Here is an 18,033-nt window from a genome sequence, read left to right on the forward strand (position 1 = left end):
ATTTTTGAAAATTCACAACAGTTATACTACAGTATAACAGTTGAGATGTGTCTCATACTTAATTGCTAAATCCATTCTGTGCTGTGGTTTTGTACTGATTCCTGGCTGGAATGTGTGCTGCACATTGACGTTGACTATGCATTGAAAGCATTGCACTGCTATTGCTGTGGCACTGATATTTGCATACCTCCCCATGTTGTGATATATTTTTGTCAGACAGTTCAGAAGGTGAAACATTACGGTAAAGACACAGCGGGAAAGAGTTGCTGATGGCATGTCTTGGATTTCATAGCTGTTTTTCTTACCCTGGCTCTTTTTTTCCCTCCAGGTTTGTCGACAGTGGAGAGATGTCGGAGTCATTCCCCTACAGGATGAAAGCCTTGTTTGCATTTGAGGACATTGATGGAGCGGATGTGTGTTTTTTTGGGATGCACGTTCAAGAGTACGGCTCGGACTGCCCGCCTCCCAATCAGAGACGAGTGTACATCTCTTACCTGGACAGTGTGCACTTTTTCCAACCTCGAGTCATCAGAACTGGTGTCTACCACGAGATCCTGATAGGCTACCTGGAGTATGTCAGGAGGCAGGGGTAAGAGAAAAACTTTCAGTTTCGAAAATAATGCCTGCAAGAAACCCCAACTGAGTATCTGAAATCAGTTCTGAGATTTCTCTAAATAAAAACTTAAGTATTATAGCTACACAGGTGTTTAAATATGAGCCCAGTATGAAGTGAGAAGTGTGTTCATTAAGCTAAGTTTATAGTTGCCACAGTGTTCGCGTCGCGAGATGCTCGGAGATAAAGGTAATGTTCCGTGGTATGTCATGATTATCATGGGTGTGTTTACTACTGTTGCCAGGCATCCTGCTTTCCTTAACTTCCACTATCTTCCTCTCTACTACTTGCTCTTTCAGAGATCCTTTAGTTTGTACTCTCTCTGGTGTTTCGGAGAATACTGCCCCAAACAATGCATTTAGCAATTACATCTCCGTGCATGCTCGTAACTTGCATGCCATCTACGGAGGTCACCGCTAGTATAGCCACACTTCTGACTTTTAGTTCCAGGCGCTGCTACAGACCGCTTTTGGTGCATGAAAAGGAGGAGCAGGCAGATGGAATATAAGAAAATCCATGTAACTCTTTTCTGTTAAATACAACGCCATGTCTCCCTTTATCAGATATACAACGGGTCATATCTGGGCCTGTCCACCCAGTGAAGGGGATGATTACATCTTCCATTGTCACCCAGCGGACCAGAAGATCCCCAAGCCAAAGCGGCTGCAGGAGTGGTACAGGAAGATGCTGGACAAGGCTGTTGCTGAGCGCATTGTCCATGATTACAAGGTGAGGAATGCTTTCAGTTTGGCTATTGTACCAACGATGTAAGCTAATGCATTAATCACTGCAGAAAACTGTCAGCTCCCTAGACATTGACTCATCCATAGTCCCTAACCTTGTCAAACTGTTGCACATACAATAAAGACTTGTCTTTCTTTCACAAAATAAAGACTTGTCTTTCTTTCACAAAATAAAGACTTGTCTTTCTTTCACAAAATAAAGAGTTTTACTCTTAAAAACCAGAATGAAACCTGTCACAAATGTACGTCGAAAACCTCAAGTATGTTTTTGTGTTTTCTAAAACAATGAAAAGCTAATGAGGACATTAAAGGCATTACAAGCACTTGAACCCTTATCTCTTTTGTCCTTAAGGATGTCTTCAAGCAGGCAACAGAGGACCGGCTGACCAGTGCCAAAGAGCTGCCATACTTTGAAGGTGACTTCTGGCCAAACGTACTGGAAGAGAGTATCAAGGAGCTGGAGCAGGAAGAGGAGGAGAGAAAGAGGGAGGAGAACAGTACCTCCAACGAGAGCACAGATGTGAGTAGAATAAAAGCACAAGTAATCATCACTTCCAGCATCATAAAGAATTGATGTTTGCCACGTCAGTGCGATGTATTGAAAGTGACAAAACATTTACAGATCACAAAAGGAGACAGCAAGAATGCCAAAAAGAAGAACAATAAAAAGACAAGCAAGAACAAGAGTAGCATGAGCCGAGCCAATAAGAAGAAACCAGGGATGCCCAATGTTTCCAATGACCTTTCCCAGAAACTCTACGCCACCATGGAGAAACATAAGGAGGTATGCAAGTCTAATTTGATAATAGCAATAGCTGTCTGTTTTAATAACCTAAACTCTAATATTGAAAAGACTGTCTGGTCCACACTTCTTAAAGCTGATCCTCTCCACTCTTAATTCCCAGGTGTTCTTTGTCATCCGCCTCATTGCTTGCCCCACTGCCAACTCACTGCCCCCCATCACTGACCCTGACCCCCTCATGGCCTGTGACCTGATGGATGGCCGCGACGCCTTCCTGACTTTGGCCAGGGACAAGCACCTAGAGTTCAGCTCTCTCAGGAGGGCCATGTGGAGCACCATGTGTATGTTGGTGGAGCTGCACAACCAGAGCCAGGATCGCTTCGTCTACACCTGCAATGAGTGTAAACACCACGTGGAAACCCGCTTCCACTGCACTGTCTGCGAGGTGAGAAAGATTTAAGAAAGAACTGCACATAATTTTGTTCATAACACTTAGCTTCACATGAAAGATTAAAGTGTATCAATTAATCCAGGGCTAGGGTTCTAATTTATTGTCCCCATCTCTCTGTTTTTCCTTTCTTTCTCCAGGACTATGACTTGTGCATCACCTGCTACAACACTAAAGGTCATGAGCACAAGATGGATAAGCTGGGGCTTGGACTGGACGATGACAGCAACAATCAGGCAGCAGCAGCTACCCAGAGCCCCGGAGACTCTCGTCGTCTCAGCATCCAGCGCTGCATCCAGTCGCTGGTCCACGCGTGCCAGTGCCGCAACGCCAACTGCTCCCTGCCGTCCTGCCAGAAGATGAAGCGCGTTGTTCAGCACACAAAAGGCTGCAAGCGCAAGACAAATGGCGGCTGTCCTATTTGCAAGCAGCTCATTGCTCTTTGCTGCTACCATGCCAAACACTGTCAGGAGAACAAATGTCCCGTCCCGTTTTGTCTAAACATCAAGCAAAAGCTCCGGCAGCAGCAGCTGCAGCACAGGCTCCAGCAGGCCCAGATGTTACGGAGGAGGATGGCCAGCATGCAGAGGGTGGGGCAGGCAGCCGGAGGGCCACCGGGAGGACCTGTTGTAGGACTTCCATCACCAGGGAACAATGGTACCACGGCACCCAGTACCCCAACCTCTGGTGGAACCCAACCCCCAACACCCCAGACTCCAACTCAGACCATGCCTCCAGTCACGCAGCAGGGAATGGGCTCTGGATCTGGAGTTCAGCAGCAGCAGCAGCAGCAGCAGCTGGTTGGAATGCCCCCACAAAGTGCCATGCCTTCTCAACACCCCCTTCACCACCAGTTCCAGCAGATGGCTGGTGGAGGAGGTGTGGCTGGGGGGATAATGAGCTCTCCCCAACATCAGCAGCAGATGCTTCCTCAGGGCCAGCAGCAGCAAATTGGAGCTGGGACCAACCCCCAACAACTCCATCAGCACCCCAACAATTTGCCTCCATATGCCAGCAGACCCCCAGGCTCATCCCCAATCCATCAGTCCCAGGGCAAACCGGTCCTTGGCTCTGCAACACCTCCCCAGCAGCAGCTTGGTGGGAGTGTTGGGGGTCAACAGCCTCTGAGCCAGGCCCAGGGCCAGTCGTCCCTTTCGCAGCAGCAGCAGCCCCCCTCTGGCCCTCCACCGGCAGCAGTAGAAATTGCCATGAAGATCCAACAGGTAGCCGATGCTCAGAGGAAGATGGCTCTTCAGAGACAAGCAGCTCAGGCAGCTGCTGGCTTGATGCCTCCTCACCCTCACCACCAACAGGGTCAGGGTCAACAGATGGGCATGGGGCACCCAGGGGCTCCAGGGATGGTTGGAACCCAGGGTATGGCTCCACAGACCCAAGCAGCAGTGACAGCTTCCCGGGCCCACATGGATCAACAACAAGGTGCTTCACCAGGGATGATGGTTGGTGCTGGTGGGTCCATGCAGCAACCCCCTCAACAGGGTAACCTGCCCCAGGGCCATCTGCCCCCTCAAGTACAGCTTCAACAGCAGAGGATGGGTGTTCCACATCAAAACCCTCAGCAGCAGCAGCAGTGGTCAGGCCAGGGGATGCCACCTCAGCAGCGGCAAACTATGATGAACCAAATGAGCCATCCAGCCATGATGGCAGCTCAACAACAGCAGCAAATGCAACAACAACAACAGCAACAACAACAGCAGCAACAACAACAACAACAACAGCAGCAGCAGCAGCAGCAGCAACAACAGCAGCAGCAACAACAACAACAACAACAACAGCAGCAACAAGCTCAGGGCCATGCTGCCTTGATGAATATGGTACAACAGCAAGGTGCTGGTGGTGGTGGTGGTGGGATCCCAGGAGGAGCTGTCCCTGGAGTTGCTGGTGTCCCCGGGGCGGGTGTTGCCGGTGGGAACATCCCCCAGGCAGCCCTGCAGGAGCTGTTACGGACTCTCCGCTCGCCTAGCTCACCACTCCAACAACAGCAAGTCCTCAACATCTTGCGATCTAACCCACAGCTCATGGCTGCTTTTATCAAGCAGAGAGCATCAAAATACAAGGGGGTTCAGGGGGGACCAGGTGGTGTACCTGGGGGTGCTGGTCCCACAGGGGGTCCTGTTGGTAATGTTATGGCAGGAGGGGGCCCACAGGTGAACATGAATGCTACTGGGGGCGGCCAGCCAGGGATGCATATGGGTGGTCAGGGAGGGACAAATGTCAACATGCCCACTATGGCCCAGTTACAGCAAGTTCAGCAGCAGCAGCAGATACAACAACAGCAGCAGCTACAGCAGCAGCAGCAGCAGCAACAACAGCTACAACAGCAACAGTTACAGCAACAGCAGTTACAACAACAGCAGTTACAACAACAACAGCAGCAGCAGCACCAGCAGCAACAACAGTTACAACAACAACAACAACAACAACAACAACAACAGCAGAGGCCGCTTCTCAGCAGTTTACAACAGCAGCAAGTGGCAGCTCTCCAGCAGCAGCGGCAACAACAGCAGCAACAACAACAGCAGCAGCAGCAGCAGCAGCAAGGGGGAGGGGGAGGCGGAGGAGGCGGAGTTATGCAGGGCCAGGGGCCACAGATGGGAATCAACAGTCCCCAGTTTAGAGAGCTGCTGCTGAGACGGCATCTTCAACAACAACAGCAGCAGCAACAACAACAGCAGCAGCAGCAGCAGCAGCAGCAGCAGCAACAACAACAGCAGCAGCAAATGGGAGTAAGTCATGGTCAGTTCCAGCAGCCACAGCCACCACAGGGGCAAAGCTACATGGGACAGCCTGGAATGCAGCCTCCTGCCGTGGGACAGGGACCACCTGGAGGTCCACCTCATGGCCCCCAGCAGCCTGGTGGCCCCCCAGGCCAGCAGGGGCAGGGTTACCCTGGGTCAGTGACGCAGCAGCAGGTCACAGCTGCACTACAGCAGAGGCTCCAACACCAGCACCACCTCCAGATGCAGCAGCAGAATGCCATGGCTGGGCTGCCAGGGGGTGATGCAGGGCCAGGTGTAGGAGGTCCTCAGCAGCCACCCCAGGGCCCTCAGCCCACTCAAAGTGGCCCCCCACCTCCATCTTCTCAGGCGCTGCTCCAACAGGCCATCCACCAGAGGCTGCAGCAGCAGCAGCAGCAGCAGCAGCTCCAGCAACAACAACAACAACAACAGCAGCAGCAACAACAGCAGCAACAACAGCAGCAGCAGCAGCAGCAGCATCATCATCATCTGGGCCCTGGGGGGTCACCAGCCCATCACAGTAATCCCATGAGCCCTCAGCAGCCACAGCAGATGGCCCAGTCCCCACACCCACACCAACACCTGTCCACATCGCTAGCTAACCAGGTGCGATCCCCACAACCTTCACCCAGACCCCAGTCCCAGCCGCCACACTCCAGCCCATCCCCACGCATGCAGCCCCAGCCCTCCCCACATCACATCTCCCCTCAGATGCAGACGGGTTCCCCACACCCAGGCCACCTGAACCAGCACCACCCGGGCATGGTGGTCCCTCCACAGCCAACGAGCCAGCAGCAGCAGCAACAGCAGCAACAGAACTCTATGGAGCAGTTTGGGTCGGACCAGAACGGCATGCTATCTCAGCTGAGTGGCATGGCTGGTCTACATGGGCCGGGGGGCAACAGTCAGGACCCGCTTGGCCAGAATATGAATCACAACTCTTTAGACCTCATGTAGGAATTCTACTTAACGTGTCAAGTTGAGCTGAAACTCTGAAGCTCTGTGATTCTTCGCACAAACTGCACTCACCCAGGACAGTGTTATTGTTATTACTTAGCCTTTCTTTTTTTATACAATTATAACATGTTATTTAAAATGTTCTCAACAAAGATGCATTGAACTGACCTTCCTATGGGAGATGAACAATAAATCAAGCAGTCGTTAAATAAATTAGAATAAATGAATTGTAAGTTATTGCTGTTAATATATTTTTTTGCCAATTGTGGACAAAGAGGGGGATGGTTTCTCTAGCACCCCTCCTCCCTCACCCCCACCTCTTGCTGAATACAAGAAAGGTGATATTTTCGGGGTTTTGGGGGTAAATAGGAGTACTTTTTTTAAGAAATGTTTTTAAAATTTTAAAAGTGGTCAAGGATTAAAGATGAAATGATTTAATGCAAAGAACTTTTTTTATCGGTTTCATTATCCCATCATTCAATCTGTCTGTCTCTTTCTGTTTTGCAGAGTGATGTAGATGATTATTAATGTAAATCCAAACATGATGCATATCCATTTTTTTTTAATATTTGAGTTTGCTTTATTTATTTTTTTCTTTTTGGGGGGTGGGGGTGTTATGTTCCCTGAGACTGCTACAATTCGTATAGAAATATATTTTTGTTATGACTGTTATGATGGGGGTAGTGGATATTTCATTTCACTTTGGGTGTCTTTAGTTGGGTCTGCCCAGGTGGGAATAATTAAATGTCAGTGTTTTATTGCAGTGGTTGGGGGGGGGGTCTGCTATGCGTTTGACATGTTGAACGGACATTGTGACGTCCCAACCAGCTTCTGTATTGGACATCGGTCACGCTGGACGGGACTCCTCCCTCGCAAACATGCAAGCCCTCTCCCTCGAATGTGTGTGCACTCCTTCCTTTAAAGACCCTTAATATGGATCAGTGGAGGCTTGGGGAGGGGGGTGCATACCTGTGTGCCTGAAACATTTTGAGTACATGGGCTGGGATGTGAAAAAATGGGTGGGGTGGGCTCCTTTAGTGTTTTTAGCATTCCGCTGTTTGGCATAAACAGAGGATTTTGATCCAAATGAACTGTGTTGCACGGAAAAGAGGAGATATAAGCAGTCTGTCTCTGTCTCTTTCTGCCTCGTCCCCTTTGCTGCTCCCCTTGGACTTTAAATTCCCTACCCCCTCCTCTTCCTCTTCTGGAGGAAGTTGCTCTCCCTCCCATCAAACTCCATCCTCTTTATCTTTCTGCTAAGAACTTTGGGAGTTTAATTTAATATTTTTTACTGTACAAAGGAAACACAAACTGTGGATTCAAATACTGTTTTTTTTTATAATAAAATGAAAATTACCAACAGTGATGCGTCCTGCATGTGGCTGTGTGTATTCGATGAATATGAGTGGAATAAGGGGTCTAACTTTTTAAGAGACCCTGGGACCCTGTATCTCAAAGTCACAGTTGTTTATTCAGCTGCCCTTTGGCCTAAGCTCTGTTTCTCCAGCATCATAAAGCTGGTTCCCTTTTAATTGAAGTAGATCACCTTGACGATTCGGCACAGCTAACCTGTTCTGGATCAGATCAAAACCTGTCAACGGCCAGGCCGTTTATTGAATTACAGTAAAACTTGAGTCGTTATTCCTACAGCGACAGAAACAGTCTTACATTATGTAGTGGCACATACTTTATAATACCGTACTTTGTTATATCATGACTTAAAACAAGTGTAATTAACTTTTTAGTGATGTTAACCTGTTTTTTGTTTGTGGAAAACAGTTAAACATCTGCAAATACACTGTATTTATTCAGTCAGAAAATGTCATTAGTTGCCGTCAAGCTAAGTTTGAAAAACAAAAGCCCCATTATATACAGTACATGGTCCTTGGAGTTAGATCTCTGTGATTGAGATTACAGCTGGAGAGCAGGGAAAAGTAAATGCCAGCACTGACATGATGCTCGCTGATCTTGTGATTTCATATTATAACCTGTTATTATTTTCTTTTCCAGCTCAACCACATTTTTTCAAATTCACAGTTGGTAAACTTTAGGTGGTTGAATAAGAAACTGCATGTCTTCTAAATGATGTTTCTTGTTCGTGTGTACCCCCCCCTCCCACTTCCGCTGCTGCACTTCAGGCATACTGAGCCTATGATTCAGAGAGTATTAACTTGAAGGAGTTACTTACAGTAATTTGTCTTTTCTGAAAGCAACACGTCCTCTAGTGGTGGCACATGGCAGTACGATTGTTCTCCATCAAAGCAGTAATAGTGGATGGATAACACGTTTTGCCCATTCGGGGGCAGTACCTGCTGCTTCAATAAAACTCAATTCAGTAAAATTACACTTTAAAGTGCCCAAATTATGCTCATTTTCCAGTTCATAATTGTATTTTGAGGTTGTATCAGAATAGGTTTACATGGTTTCATTTTCAAAAACACCATATTTTTGTTTTACTGCATATTGCTGTAGATCCTGTTTTCACCCTGTGTTTAGGTCTCTGTTTAGCTACAGAGTGAGACATCTAACTTCTATACTATCTTTGTTGGGAGTCGCACATGTGCAGTAGCTAGGTAAGATCACATCAGCTAGATAACTCTTTCTCCAACTTTGATCAGTCCAAGGCAGGATTAGCTGGGAGACTTCTTCTAAACAAGGGCCGCTGGAATACCTGCAGAACAGGGACAAGTTCTTTTTCAAGATTATGGTCAACTAGTGTGTGTTGTAGCAGTGTTTTGCCATTGAGAACGAGCTAGCATGCTAGCGCTAGCAAGTGCTACGGTTAGCCACCTCGTCTCGGCTAGTGACGTAGAAAGCCGTGCAGATTTTGAACAGCTCACCCGGAGACTGAAGCCAGAGGACATTCAGAAACCGTTTCTCACTCAAAACAGCATGGATAGTTTTTTTTTCAAGTTTGTTTGCGTGTGGAAGCCCCAGAGATACAAAATAATTTGTTTTCATTATATGGGCACTTTAAAGATACTAAGGTGCTCAACTTTACCCTTTTTTAAAAGAAATACATTAACAAAACTGGGCTACCGTGTGTTTCAAGAGGTGACTTTAGGATTTGGGGCTCTGTTCACCACAAAACAAATCTTTAAAGCAAGTCCAACTGGGTTGCACAAAAAGCATTTGAATTTCAGGACTGCTTTAATGCTTTTAGTACTCCAGGAAGGAAAATAACTACACAAGATATGTCTTTTTGAAGGAAAACTGTCTTGAAGTTGTGCTGTGAGGTTTCCCCTCGATGTGAGGTATCCTCAACTTGTCCATAAGAGGTACTTGCTGTACCACATAATTATAAATATGCTCCAGAAGATAGTTTATTTAGTACATCTTTATTGGAAATGCAAAATAAAAATCAATTTTTAGAGAGAAGACATGTTTGACAGTTCATATTTGTCAGAGAAAGACACATAAGTGACATAATTTAGTTTAGCTTATACAAGTGGCATGCAATAAATAATATCTCACTACAGTCTGACCTAACGTACATTTGCTTCCATTTGTACACGACATAACATCAGCGGTGTAAACTGATATCTCCTCTTTTGAAATGCACAAAGGCTAGTGAAAAGAGAAGACTAACAATTGGTAATACAAAAATAGAACCAGGTAGCATTTCATACTTGAAAAGTAAAAGGACAGTAAGACAGACAACAAACACAACTGTGTACTTCTTTTTGTGCATCCAGCCTCCTTGAAATGCAGAACTTAGAATCTAAGCGGCAGGCATTAATTCTTGCTTTGTTTTATTTTTGTGTGTGTGTGACAGAAATAGACCTCAACAAACCACAGGACAGGGATATGTGCATGTGTGGCACACACTGACAGGGCATGCAGTAACTAAATACTGTGCAAATACTGAAAAAGAATAATATCTTTACAAAACATTATCAAGAAAAGGGAGCGACTGAAACAGGCCCCAAGAACAGATTTGAGTATGTCTGGCTGGAGGATGACTGGAGAAAGTAGCTGCATGGAAGTAGTAATGTGGTTGTCTCAGCATCTGTCTCAGCATCTGTCTCCACCTCTCAGAGAACCCGGTGACCCCAGGAATGAAAGCTGCCATGGAGATCCATTTAGTCCTCTGGATTGCAATGGATGAGTCGAGGACACTTTTTGGGGCCGCAGGCTTCCTATCACGTCTAATGCATGAGCCACAATGATAAAATTACCACTCATTAATTATTCAAAGGCAACAATGTCTTCTTGAACTCAGTAGGAAATGAGTGTAGCTTTGTAAACACGTGGAATTACCTATAGGTTCTTGACCTATGGGCTCGGCCAGGCACATCATCAAGAACAACGTGGAGCTGCCACCCTGGGGTCCCACCACACGCAGGGATAGGCATTGGGGTTGGCTGCATTGTGAGCCGAGCGGCAGGCAAAGGTGGGAACCTCGGTGTTCTGACCCCTGGCATTGCAGATTGGATCTATAGGGACCATGAAACATCTCCCTCTCTGGCTAGGAAGGATCCAGAGCTGGTCCGGGAGACGGAGCCATATCAGCGAGATATATTTGCACTGTTTCTGGAACCAAACCCCTGGAGACGGGCTGGGCCAAACGTGTGGTGAGGATGAAGTGAGAACGACTGGCGGAGGCTCCTGTCCACCAGCTCTTTAACTCCTGCCACCAGAAGAATTTGTTGTGCATCTCGGGGATGTTGAAGACAGGGGATTTGAGTGGACCATGTTCAAAACATCCATTGTGGCAGCGGATGCTGTGTTGTGGTCAGAAGTTTGTCTGTGCCTGTTGTGGCAGCAACCTAATGACACTTTGAGCCAAAGAAGGAGGCCTTTCGGCTTGGTAGGCCTGGGTTCTCCTGCAGCAGCCGGTTGGCCAGGTGGGCTAAGACCATGGAGTAAAGAGAAGTTTGGGAAGGCTATGGAGAAAGACTTTTGCTTGTCCTCAAGGAAGTTCTAGAAAACCTTTAAACAACTCAGGAAGGAAAAGTAGAGTTTGGCTAAGGCTGTGTTCAGCAGGGGAGGAGAAGTGCGGACCCGGACTGGAGATATTGTTGAGTAGTGAAAAGAGCACTTTGAGGAACTCCTGAACCCGACTAACACATCCTCTGAGGAGGAGGCAGAGTTTGAACACTTGGGGGGGGGGAAGACTTATTCATATCCTTTTGCAGATGATGTGATTCCGTTGGCTTCATTAGACCGTGACCTCGAGCATGCACTGGGGCGGTTTGCAGGGCGTGTGAAGCAGTTGGGATGAGAGTCGGTAAATGTCTGAGGCCATGGTTCTCTGCAGAACAATCGATTGCTCCCTTTGGGTTGGGAGTGAGTTACTGTCCCAAGCAAAGAGCTTCAAGTATCTCGGGGTCTGGTTCACGAGTGAAGGTAAAATAGAGGGACAGATGGACAGGTGGCTTGATGCGGCGTCAGCAATGATGCGAGCGTTACCAGTCCATCTACGTTTGGACCCTCACCTATGGTCACGAGCAGACCCAAACGGAATCTGCGGATGTTTTTACAGTTTTTATCGGTGATCCAGAAGGAAAATCTGCAGAGTTTAACGAACTGTCTTTCTGCTTGAGGTGGTCATGTGTTAACATTCAGAGTTGTTATTTTATTTAATTTTGCATTTGTTTCAAATCTGCGGGAAATCTGCAGAATTCTGGGTCTGCAGACTCCCTGTGGCCCTGGTCATGAGTTTCGGCTAGGGACCGAAACAAATTACATCTCAGATACAAGCAGGTGAAATGAGTTTCCTCTGTAGGGTGGAAGGACTCAGCTTTTATGATAGGGGGAGCCTCCCAGACATCCAGAGGTAACAGGGAGCTGCTACTTCTAAAGACATGTGTTGGTTTGGTCATCTGATTAGGATGCCTCCTGTGTGCCTCCCGTAATGTTCTGTACCAACTGTGAAGGGAACTTTGGTGTAGGGCTGTTGGCAACAACATTTCTCTCCCTCATCAAGCATGGCCAAATGACCACTTTGGTGCTCTGTACCCGTTGTGGAAGTCCCAGATACTTTGGAAATCCAAATCGTGTCTGGGTTCATAACATCATCCGGAGGCACACACAGCTCGGTGTGCAGGAAGTGCATCTGGATGATTGCCGCTTCCAGCGCTACTTGAGGTACAGATTTAGCTGTGGTTAATTGCAATAAAGTAAAAGTACGCCAAAATAACTACATTACAATACCAATTTGTAAAAAGTCTGAATTTATGCTTTGTCAGCTCTGTTTTCTGAATGGTTTTGGGAAGGACTGGGGCTACGCTATGCACAAGTGTTTGAACGCTCTTAGATTTTTGCAACAGCCTGACTCGAAATTGCTTCTCTTTGCCTCTTTGCTCGACTTTGTCATTCACAATTGCAATCACGCTACTTGAAAAGTTTTTTTGGAGTTTGGTGTGAACACACCATTAGAGGTTTTCCAAGCCCGTCCTACTGATAAAAGGTAATATGTAATTTCTATATCGTGAGAAATTATATATTTAATTTTGCCTGGGAACACCACAGCGTTACCCAGAAAGAGCTGCAAAACGTTGCTGGCCACAGGGATGTCAGCAATGTTTTGCTTATAGCATGCTGCCCCGTGACCCGGCCCAGGATAATCAGATTAAAATAGATGGAATTACCCAATATACACATCCTTTACATGTATAAAATGAGTGGCTGATCTAATTCTGGTTATTGTGATCTCTCTTCATCTCTTTCTCATTATTCAATATCCCTTAAAGAAGCCTTCAGCCACAACCGCTTCTTTAATAGTCACCGTCAGAGAGTTGATAGTCACGTCGGTGGAAATCACGTTCCCGGGTTGTTCTGCTGCAACGGCAGGAGTCTGGCTGCCTGGTGCTGTCTTGGTAACACTTGGATTGTCGTCACTCACTTCCTCCTTCCTTGCCTCAGTAGGGGAGCACTCACATGCTGTCTCGCTGCTCCCCTGAACGCTCACTATCACCGAGGTCGTGTTGCTGCTCTGACACACACTGCTCTCTAATCTAATCTCTAATCCGTCTGACTCCACGCTCTCCTCACCTATGTCCCAGTCTGATCTGTCGATGACAGAAACCACATCTTCCGTTATGGCCTCCGAGGCACTGTCTATTGATTGGCTGCACGCAAACGTTTGGATCTGTCTTGTTTCAGATGTCCCTCCACCCGGTCTGTCAATCCATGTTTCTGTGCCTACCGCTGGCAGGTCGGCGTCCACCTTCTCCTCTACGTCCATCTCTAAATCCTGTCGCTCAAGCAAGGGTGGGGAGCTGCACTCTGACTGACCTAAGGAAGAAAAAGAGACATTTTGTTTATTTTTAAAGGTCAACGGTCATGACCAATCTAGTGGAATTATAACTTGACAAACGAACCATATAAACTGTCTTTACTTCTCTCTTCGGTAATGCTTTCAGACTCATGCTTCTCTTCTTCGCTGGTGACGCCCCAGTCCTCTTCAATGGGCTCCTCCATCTTCTTCAGTGGAAAGGTGGTTTTGTTTGAGGGTCTCGGGGGCCCCCGTTTGGACACCCTCTGCTTGCTCTTCCTCCTGGCTAAGCCACGGTACAGGCTGCTCCGCTCACCCTGGTCCACATCTGTACTCATGGACCGGGTGAGGGAGAGACGCAATCGAGGGGGGGGCTTCTCCGAGACCTTGTTGGCACTGCGGAGGTCCATGGCAAAGATGTTCTGGTGCAGAGCAAAGGGGACTGGTTAACACATGAATCATTACTGCATTCATTTTGAATCAACAGCAACATTACGTTCCCAGGTACAATTCTGTCATCTGGGTACTTTTTATTGGCAAAACAAAACGTGTTTGCTTGACAACTTTGTGACAAAAAGAAATTGTATGGAAAAAGAAGTAAACAAATCCTTGCTTGACATATACTGTACTAGGGACTGTAAAGTGAAGATATCTCAATCTCTGCTGCTTCAATTTGGACGCTTCTTGTTTTAAAGGTACTCAAAATGGACCAAGTTAAAGAGCACCTCTCTGACGGTTTATTTTGAGATGTTGTGTTACCAACAATCATCTCCTGGGTTAACGTGAACACTGTCTGTGAAAAAAAAGAGTCCTCACTGAGCAGCAAGCATTAATGGAGAAAAGGTATAACAAAGGCTTGTGAGACAAGAAGAAAGGTAAGTGTCGCTACCCGCAGGACGAGCCTCCTGGGTCTGAGACCTTTCCTGCGATAGGCCAGAGCTCTGATCTTCTCCTGACTGGGAGAGAGAGAGAGAGGTAGAAACAGGGGACAGAGAGAGGACAGAGACAAAGTGACAAAGAGATTGTGAGCGAGAGAAAAAAAAGAAAACACACAAAAGGTGCTTTGCAAGAATAAAACAATAAGCTCTTCAAGATTACTCACTTCTCTTCATAGGCCAGGACCAGACGCGGGTCTAAAATATTCTCCTCTGGTTCCCAAGTACTGTACCTGCCAACACACACATTCAAATAAGTAAATTAATCTATCTATCTATCTATCTATCTATCTATCTATCTATCTATCTATCCTCTTTGTCTCTTTGTCTTTGACATGGTGTGCAGGTATCAAGTAACATATTTTGAGTTTTTGAGAGGTTACTGAGTTTATATTGAAAGGATGAGCTCACTGGATGATGATTCAAGGCTTACTCACTTTGGTGGCCATCCCTGCCATTTCAGTAGGTACTCCACATTACCCTGAGGAGAGACAGAGGGGGAGGGGGGGGTGTTACACTTACAGAGGATAGGCAGCAGTGTCGGACACATTTACACAACTTGTATTTTAAATCGGGTCCAGTGTGGTATAGAAACAAGCTGCTGTGTTTTGAGTGTAGAAAATAAGGATGACTGTCCCTTTAAAGTGTGGAGTGAGGAGGGGAGGAGAGAGAGAGGGAAGGAGGGTCATGGACATTTTTTTCTCCCTTTCAAATGTTGTTTTTCTGAGGAATGACGTCAATGACAGCGGGGCTGGGCGTCCTCCAAACAGCAGTTTTTTTTTCTCTCGCATCGCGGTGACGTGACCGCGCACGGCTGGTTTCAACAATGCACGGACTCTCTCTTGACCATTACACCGGTGGCTCTGATAGGTGGGGCCATGGGAACGCGGAAACAACGTGATGTTGCGCAACGTTCAACCAGCTAGGCTGCTAGAAGGTTCGCCGTCATTCCAGAGGAAAATAACTGTATCGCTCCCCGGATGCTCCTGTAGCCCATGTGGAGGGAAACTGTTTATTTATGAGGACACCGGTAATAGGATATATTTGTTTTACCATTTCAACAACAAGCTATATTAGCCTAGCATACATGAAAGTGCATACGCATTGCACTTTTTATTTATTTTAACAGAATACACTGTGTGTGCACGTGCTGCGTCAAAAACGACAGTGTGTCGCTCATTTCTCATTTGTTACGAGTCCACATCTCATCCTCTGTAAAAATGAATGGCTTCCCGTTACGCAGCATTCAGTGACTGACATTACACAGCAGTTTCACACCGGCGCTCAGCCGCTGGCTGGCGAAACTTAATTCAACTGCGCAGCTCCCCGCACACTGTCCGTACACCCGTTTACAGAATAGCCTAGCTACACACCCCCTTTCCCATCTTTACTACAGCTGCGTAGGCTCCTTCAAAACACGTCCATGCTGCAGCATCTCAGCGGCTGGACAGGATACTGTTACAGGATGCGACTCAGGCTTTGAAACAATGTTAAACTTTGGCGCAGGTATAAGAACGGACCAGTCTGGACATTTCTCGTGCGTAGCGTTAAAGGGAAAGTGGACAACGATAGCCTAGTTTTGTTGTGAATGAGGACACCGGATAGTACACGGAACACACTGTTCAATACAAAAAATACACAGACAAATAAGTTATGTAAGTTATATGAAGTGTAATTTCTAGTCGTCCCTCTTACCTTTCTCACTCTCTTTTTTGTTATTGACTCAACAGCAAACACTTGGTCTCCTATTGATGACAGCTCCATCTCCGCGCGCTGCTCCACACGCTCCAAACAAGTCGTAAACTGGCTTTGTTGTATTGTCCAAGCGCTGAGATAAAAACTAGTTACGTTACGGAGGACAGGGGGGAGAAATCATCTGTCCCGGTGTGAACACTTGCTTTGAGCGCGAAGTCTCTGCCTTTTTCTCTGACTCCAAACTCCAGCTGCCTGCCTCCCTCACTTTAGCTAAATCTGCGACACATCAACACAGAGCAGGACAACGCGCTGCTTTAAGTCGAGCGCGCCGCCTTTCTACTGCGTAGGGCCGAGCCCCCAGTGTGCGTGCCCGTGGCCGCGCAAGCAAAATTGGAGCAGAGTGCAGAAGAGGGACAGAAGTGTTGGGGGTCAAACCACAAGGTTATGTGAAGCTTTTAAGTTGAGGCGGGGGGGCTAATAATTCATTAGCGTATTAGTGAATTTTGTAGACCTATGTGTTTTTGTACATTTTATACTTGCACCATATTCTGTATGTGTTTTTTTAAATTGAGAAGTTGTTAAAAAATATTAAAGTTTTTATAAAAAACAGAAGAAGCACATGAGTTGTTGCACTAACCTTTTGACATTAATACGTCCATTCATCCATTTAAGATGCAAAGGAACTTCCACTCAGTTCACTCTTGGAATTTGTTTCTTTATTTTGCGGCTAAACTTTATAAAACTGACTTTTTAGTAAAATCCAACGTGACATGACATTTTTTTATTTATTTCATTCCTTGTCAAACTTTTACATATTATTTCAACTTTAAAACAAATATTTTGGGAAATAAACATATTCCAAATAATGCGGAGAGTTAGATAAGAAGCTCAATACCATTCTAACATCTGTGTGGTTAGCTGGAGCCAGCAGTGTTAGCACTGGAAACAGCTAGCCCGGCTCTTTCTAAATGTTACAAAATCCACCTACAAGCACCTCTAAAAGCTCACTAATTAACATGTTATATGGAGTTATGTGCCAGTCTGTTTCTTGGCTGGGAGCAGTTGCCATGCAACTAGTGGAGACTTAAAGGTCCAATATGTAATTTATTTACTGTAATAAATCCAAAAATTACCCCAATGTATCATCAGATATTAACGAAACATGCTAAGTTGAAATCCTATCTTTTCTGACAACTATGCTAACGCCAGTATTTCCTCCTTTTGAAATTTCCGTTCTGTGACAGAATTTCTGATTTGGCCTGTGTGTTGGTATCAACTGCCCAGTTCGACAGCCAGGCCGGGTTTGCATGTACCAACGTAAACTTAGCGCGCTGTAAAGTTAGGAAAACCATGAAAGCACTCAACAAAGTAAACAGGATACACGTAGATTTTTTCTACCAGACATAACAAACCCGGGTAAATATTGGAGCTTGTATTTGAAAGATTGAGACAGTTTAGAGTCTAAAAGGATGCAGAGTTGGCTAATTTCCCCCTGAACAGGTAAGCATTAGATTCAAGAAAATTTATCACGGCTGCTAGGGACGGACATTTTATGTAATTTCAACATTCTCGTACTCACATTGAAATATATATCTACAGTACCCGAGTTGTTATTTGCAAAAACAATTGAGACAAAACCTGGAAATTAATTCAACTGGAGCTAGCTAATGCCGCCATGCTAACCCTGCTAACGTTACCGAAGAACCAGGCAAGCCATGGCAGTTTACAAGATGGATGTTGGGCATCTGGCCTTGACCAACTGCCACATTGTTTATGCCCCTTATGACCTCATAAGGAGCAATATTCCAAATCGCCCCATCTGAGATTTAATTTTCTCAAAGGCAGAGCAGGATACCCAGGACTTTACACCTATCGCCATTTCTAGCCACTGGGGGACTATTGGCAGGCTGGGGGAATGCATATTA

The 18,033-nt window shown here is 46.3% G+C and overlaps 2 protein-coding genes across 17 annotated transcripts in view; one reads left to right on the forward strand and one right to left on the reverse strand.

Moving 5' to 3' along the window:
• The window catches only part of ep300b (E1A binding protein p300 b), a 34,026-nt gene extending 26,654 nt beyond the window's left edge, over nt 1-7,372 (forward strand). For 10 of the 15 annotated variants that reach the window (XM_034894265.1, XM_034894271.1, XM_034894264.1 and 7 more), the window contains exons 25-32: nt 329-589; nt 1,177-1,342; nt 1,709-1,876; nt 1,979-2,140; nt 2,262-2,543; nt 2,687-4,906; nt 5,003-5,209; nt 5,240-7,372. In XM_034894265.1, the coding sequence (XP_034750156.1) occupies nt 329-589; nt 1,177-1,342; nt 1,709-1,876; nt 1,979-2,140; nt 2,262-2,543; nt 2,687-4,906; nt 5,003-5,209; nt 5,240-6,259 (4,486 nt within the window). In that variant the 3' untranslated portion in view covers nt 6,260-7,372. The other 5 variants (XM_034894274.1, XM_034894278.1, XM_034894269.1 and 2 more) reach the window with 4 other exon arrangements.
• A 2,897-nt stretch (nt 7,373-10,269) lies between these two features.
• On the reverse strand, nt 10,270-16,365 carry cbx7a (chromobox homolog 7a). Of its 2 annotated transcripts, none has more exons than XM_034894290.1 (6): nt 16,109-16,365; nt 14,851-14,894; nt 14,581-14,646; nt 14,368-14,434; nt 13,603-13,900; nt 10,270-13,498 (listed from the first exon to the last, which is right to left on the reverse strand). In XM_034894290.1, the coding sequence occupies exons 1-6, from the start codon at nt 16,175-16,177 to the stop codon at nt 12,939-12,941; spliced, it is 1,104 nt and encodes a 367-aa protein (XP_034750181.1). In that variant the 5' UTR covers nt 16,178-16,365; the 3' UTR covers nt 10,270-12,938. The 2 variants fall into 2 exon arrangements, with proteins under 2 accessions (XP_034750181.1, XP_034750180.1); XM_034894289.1 differs by having other exon boundaries at nt 13,585-13,900.
• Between the last annotated feature and the right edge of the window lie 1,668 nt (nt 16,366-18,033).

Source organism: Etheostoma cragini, chromosome 15 (genome assembly GCF_013103735.1).
Source record: "Etheostoma cragini isolate CJK2018 chromosome 15, CSU_Ecrag_1.0, whole genome shotgun sequence".
Lineage (NCBI taxonomy): Eukaryota > Metazoa > Chordata > Actinopteri > Perciformes > Percidae > Etheostoma > Etheostoma cragini.

What these genes read in the sequence shown, in the direction of transcription:
- cbx7a (XM_034894289.1), bottom strand. Translation starts at nt 16,177, where the DNA reads ATGGAGCTGTCATCAATAGGAGACCAAGTGTTTGCTGTTGAGTCAATA. An exon ending in CAAAAAAGAGAGTGAGAAAG is followed by an intron (nt 14,895 to 16,108) that starts GTAAGAGGGACG and finishes GTCTCTCCTCAG; the next exon opens with GGTAATGTGGAGTACCTACT. An exon ending in CCAGGAGGCTCGTCCTGCGG is followed by an intron (nt 13,901 to 14,367) that starts GTAGCGACACTT and finishes GCTCTGCACCAG; the next exon opens with AACATCTTTGCCATGGACCT.